The sequence below is a fragment of the Acanthisitta chloris genome, unplaced genomic scaffold, assembly GCF_000695815.1.
Source record: "Acanthisitta chloris isolate BGI_N310 unplaced genomic scaffold, ASM69581v1 scaffold28540, whole genome shotgun sequence".
Lineage (NCBI taxonomy): Eukaryota > Metazoa > Chordata > Aves > Passeriformes > Acanthisittidae > Acanthisitta > Acanthisitta chloris.
In genome coordinates, this window is record NW_008652648.1 from 1 (window position 1) to 5053 (window position 5053).

The following is a 5053-nucleotide window of genomic DNA, read 5'->3' on the forward strand; positions in this document are numbered from 1 at the left end:
GACCTCTGTGTGTGGCGTGGCCCTCGGTCCAGGCATCCCCCGCGTGAACGCTGCCTTTGGCGTGGGTCACCCCAACCCCTCCAACGAGGCGTCTCGTAAGAGGTTACGGTTAATCTATCAGGAGTCGCGCTCGGACAGTTCATAGACTGCGTCCCATCACACGGAGACTTTGGAGGTAAAGGGCTACCTATCTCCCACACACTCTCCAACACGGCCAAACCTTTGCCTATGGCTGGAACTACAGCCAGCACCAGGCAGAAGTTCCACCTCCCACATGCTACCTCCGACTCTCTCTCCAAAGAGTTCCTCAGGGGGCAGGAGCCTGCTCCAGACCTCACTGGTCCCAGCTTTGAAGGAGTGGGCAGTTGGGGGCCTTCCCCTACCAGGCTCTGCCAGCTTTCCTATTTGGGTAAGAAGCTTGGGCCATCATATTTCATGTAAAGTACACGTTGGACTCAAGTTTGCACTGGTGAAATGAGCTGTTATGGTTCAGGGTCTTTCTGGAGAGAATATAATTTTTTTTTAGGCCTGTGGTTGCCTCAAAGCAAAACTTTTTGCTGAGCAGTGTTAGAAACCCCAGAGACCACTGCTGCTTAGCACCGTAAGTCTCCCCTGAAAGACTTTTCACCTGGTCTCCCACGACAAACTCCTCTACGGGCATCATTCCCTTTCCTGGGCTGGTAAGCATCTGCTGCTTTTCAGATGCACTGACAAGAAAGGATGAAGAGGAAGGAAAGGAGCCTCGCACGTTCTGCATTTCCCTTCCAGAAGCCTGTGAAGCTTCATTAAACATCGTGCCAGTCATTCTGTGTCTATGGAAACAAAATTATTACTAATACAGTATTTTAAAAACAGACACACGATTGACACTCCAAATATAGAATTTTAATACCATTCTGCGCCTGCCTTGTCTCTTAGGGCAGAGCGGATGCGAGGGTGGAGTTCACAAGGGGACGGGACTGGCAAGGGTGCCAAGTGGCGGTGGCAGCGGTGGATGTGTTTGTAACCTGAGAGCAGGCACAGGCTGTCTGTCCGTCCGTTGTGCTCCCTTCTGCGGATCTGTCCCACTTCTATTTCCCCCATCAGCGTGGGGTGCCGTGTTTTCTGCCTGCTGGCAAGAAAGATGAGAATGCAAATTAGTGATTGGGTCCCGGGACAAAGGGAACACTTGAAGTTTTATTTAAAAATCATGATGGCACTGAATGTTTTTGATGCTGTCTCTCATAGTTTGGGATCCTGGAAGGTCTGTGGCTCGCAGGCCTCAAGGGTCCTTTCACAGGGCGCCTGCTCTCCGTCCTGCAGATGCCAGACTTCATTGCCAACCAAGGAGCAGCGCCGTGGCCGGTCGGCATTCTCCTCCTCTCTGCTGCCAAGGGAGAGGCGGCGATCGCGGCGTGATGCGAGCAGGAGACGGGAGTGCCGTGGGCTGCAGGCTGGGGTGGGTTGTGGCGTCTCGTCGATGAATGTGGTGATCTCATCTCGGAAGAAGCAGGCGCTGGAGCTGGAACCCCGGGGCATTAGCCCCCCCTCCAGAAATTGTCGTAGGGTCGTCAGCTCATCTTCTGGCGGCCGCCGACGGTGCTGGTAGTCATGCAGCTGAGGAGGCAAGAAGTCCCCGGGGCCGCCAGGCTTGCGGGGGGCGGAAATGCGGATGTCGTCAGATGAAGACCACTTGTGTAGGAAGGATGGAGCAGAGCGGTGGGCGGAGAAGATGTTAGTCTCATCATGTGACAATCTCCGTGAGATAGGGACCTGGAAAACAGAGAAGGAGGCAGGTGATGGAAGACTTGAAGAGCCAGAACAGGAAGGGAGTTGCTGAGAGAAGAGAGTCAAGAGGACACAAAAGTGTGGGAGACAGAAAAGGAAGTGGGTTGTGGGGCTGCCCCTGCTAGCTTTCGACTCACCTGCAGGTAGTGCACCTTGTCCTGGGGCAACAACATGTGGTGCATGGGTAGCAGCTTGATGTCCCCCCGGGAGTCCCTCTTCACAGCTGCAGCGCCGTTCGCATCAAATCTCACTTTGCAGATCCTGCCATCACCAAAATCATCACACGCACCATCTGTTGGCAAAGAGGAGAACGGCACTCAACACTTTTTAGTCAGAACAGGAGTGTTATCAGGGCACCTGGACGCCATCCTAAAGCTTGTCTGACCTGTCACCCTTCTTGCAGCCCTCAGGGCTCACCTCTGAACAAAGACCTTGTCTTTCTGCTTGCAGCAGCACTAAAGCACCCAGAGACTGCCCTGTTTCTTGTCTTGCCTTTGGATCACTCACTGCCAGATCCTTGGACCTTTGGATCAGCGAGTTGGGCTGAGGCCCAGCATGTCACTTTCGTTGTGGTTTGGCAGCCACACACATTGTCTCTACTTTTGCAACTACTGTGAAGGATGTTGCACTAATTCTTCCTGGATGCTAGTCCTAAGGCAGCAAGTGAGAAGCAGAACCTTCTCCAGAATAAATTTTCTCATGGCTGCTGACTCCAAACTGTAACATGAATCTCACCTAGCCACCCAGAACACCATCAGGTCCTTTCCCCCAAGGCAGAACCTCGCTCTCTGTTGTAGTCTTTGGGGAGTTGGTTAGTGAAGAAAGGTGACTGTGGGTTGGTGAGGAGCTTACCATCATCTCCATCGTCCTCAGACATGATAGCCACACACTGCTCCCACACGGTGCGGAGATCTGCTCGGTAGCGCTCGCAGGACCAGATGAAAGAAGGAAGCAGCAGCGTCTGCACCATGGAGCACCAGAGCACAGCCAGGACCATCCAGGTGGGGGCTGTATCATAGCGCAGGCTAAAAAAGCTCACGACCTTCAAGGCAAGAAAAAGAAACAATGCCAGGAAAGCAGACATGGGGATCAAGGGAGAAAGGTAACAGGAATCAATTCTGTAGAACGTAATCTGTTTGTAAAGGATGGATCTAGTAATTACCCTATGCCCCTTTGAAAAACTGCTCCTGGGGTCTTGCCCCAGGTTTGCTGGACCATATTCCAAGCTGTCATATCTCTAACATGAGACCTGGTGCTAGCAACCCTTCTTCCCCGTGCTCATTATGAGCTGGAGCTAAATAGGTGCTAACAAAGGACACAGCCACTGGGGAAAAAAAAAGCTGTGACTAAGCCTCTGTTCTCTTAATGGCCCCCTTTGAGAACTTCCCCAGCTCTCCAGTTTTGCAGAAAATCAACCGGCCAGCCAAAACCTGAATGCTGACTACAACCATGAAAGTAGAAGGAAAAACCGGATGCAACAGCTTTTAAAACTGGTGCATCAGTTCTCCAGAAGCAAACTGGAGAAATAGAAATCTCATTGTTTTTACAAGTCAGTTTGCAGAATAATTTCCTCTCCTCTTAGCCACTTAAAACTTTCACAGTGGTTTTAGCTGTGTGGTGTGTATTCCCCAGGCTTAGACTTCAGAAAATGCTGCTGCAGAAGGATGAGAGAATTACTGCAATCTTTTTAAAACCACCACTCAGAATAAGACAGATTCAGATGCGGCAGATCTGTGGCTGGTGGGACACATGATAAGAGTTTCTTCTCTAAAACTCTAGAGAAAACACAGCCTGGTTTAACTGCACACTCTGAAGGGGAAGGGAGAACTTGCTGCTTACCAAGATAGGCACCCCAGTGAGTGTGTCATACAGGAAGACAATAGCGCTTATGAGGTTGGTCATCTGCAAGGAGGTCTTGGCTGACTCAGAGCCGTCCAGTGAAGACCTCCTTTTGCCTCGTACGTCCTCCACCACAATGGCTGGCACATTGAAAGTGGTGTGTGCTGATGAAGAGCAGGATGACGCTTCCTCTGCTCTCTGGTGGCGGCACCGCCGGCGTCTTCTGTGTGCCCACAGGGTTTGGTAGAAAGTGATCCCCACACACACCAAACCCATGACGATTCCACCGAGCAGCAGGAGGCTAAAGCAGACACCGAAGCCCAGCCCTATTTTGCTGACAATAAACTGGCAGCCACGGGCATAGTAGCGCTCGCCGTTGTTGTGCCAGCCGATGGAAGGCAGGGTAGACAGGATGAACGACACCATCCAGATACCCATGACTGCGTGCAGAGCCTGCTTCTTGGCATTGCTCAGGCGGTAGTTGACTGGCCACCTCACCATCCACATCCGGTGGTAGGAAAGGGAGGCCACTGTGAAGCAGGTGGCCAGCGCCAGAGTGTAGTAAGTGGAGACAAAGACCTTGCAGATGCTTTCGTTCCAGTCGTAGTCGGAGGACTCGCGCCGCAGCTGCACCACGGCATAGGTGGTGAGAGGTACTGCTGCCATAAGGATGTGGGTACCAGCAAGGAAGCATAGCAGCAGCTCCAGAGGCTTGTGTTTCTGCTGTTTGGCCGTGATGCTGAGGATAATCCAAGAGTTGGCCAACAGAGCTAACATCCCGCATGCCAACCACCACAGTGAGTTGTTGTGCAAGGTGGACTCTGATTCAGAGTCCCCCATGCTGCCACCCCTGCTAGACTGCACCCTGTCCCTGCCACTGGGATTTTGTAATAGGGTAAGTGGGACTCTGCACTGGGGGAGCCACGTCCCTCCTCATCTGCTGCTGCACGGTGAGGTGTATGCACGCTGGAGGGGCTCCTCAAGGCATTGCCACCAGGAGCTAGGCAGAACAGCTGTCACTCTGTCTCGCTTTCAGTCCTCCCTTTCCCTCCCGTCTGATTATATCTCTTTCCCCTGTTCTAACTTTTTTGTCTGTTTTTTCCCTTGTTCTCTCTTTCTTTCTTCCACCTTCTTTCTCTCTCATGAACACTTGACAGTGCTTCTTCCCTCACTCGCTTGGGCTCACTTTTTTTTTTCGTCCCCATCTATTTCATCTCCCTCCTCCACTCTTCCCCCCCCCAAAAAAAGCTCTCCTTACTTCATGTGCCCACCAGACACCTTCTGACTCAGATACCACCTTCTACTGGGACTGGTGAAGGCCACACAGGAACTTCTGGGGACTCCAAGCAGTTTGGTAGAAGCAAGAGCCTGCTGCCCAGCGTCCTAGGGAATGAGGAGCTAGTCAAGAGTTTAAGAGATGACAGGAGAGAGAACAAAGGTCCCAGGG

The 5053-nt window shown here is 52.1% G+C and overlaps 1 protein-coding gene across 1 annotated transcript; it reads right to left on the bottom strand.

Moving 5' to 3' along the window:
- Positions 1-1161: 1161 nt before the first annotated feature.
- On the bottom strand, positions 1162-4638 carry GPR162 (G protein-coupled receptor 162). The gene is made up of 4 exons (XM_009078100.1): positions 3607-4638; positions 2620-2809; positions 1905-2059; positions 1162-1752 (listed from the first exon to the last, which is right to left on the bottom strand). The coding sequence occupies exons 1-4, from the start codon at positions 4444-4446 to the stop codon at positions 1222-1224; spliced, it is 1716 nt and encodes a 571-aa protein (XP_009076348.1). The 5' UTR covers positions 4447-4638; the 3' UTR covers positions 1162-1221.
- Positions 4639-5053: the final 415 nt, after the last annotated feature.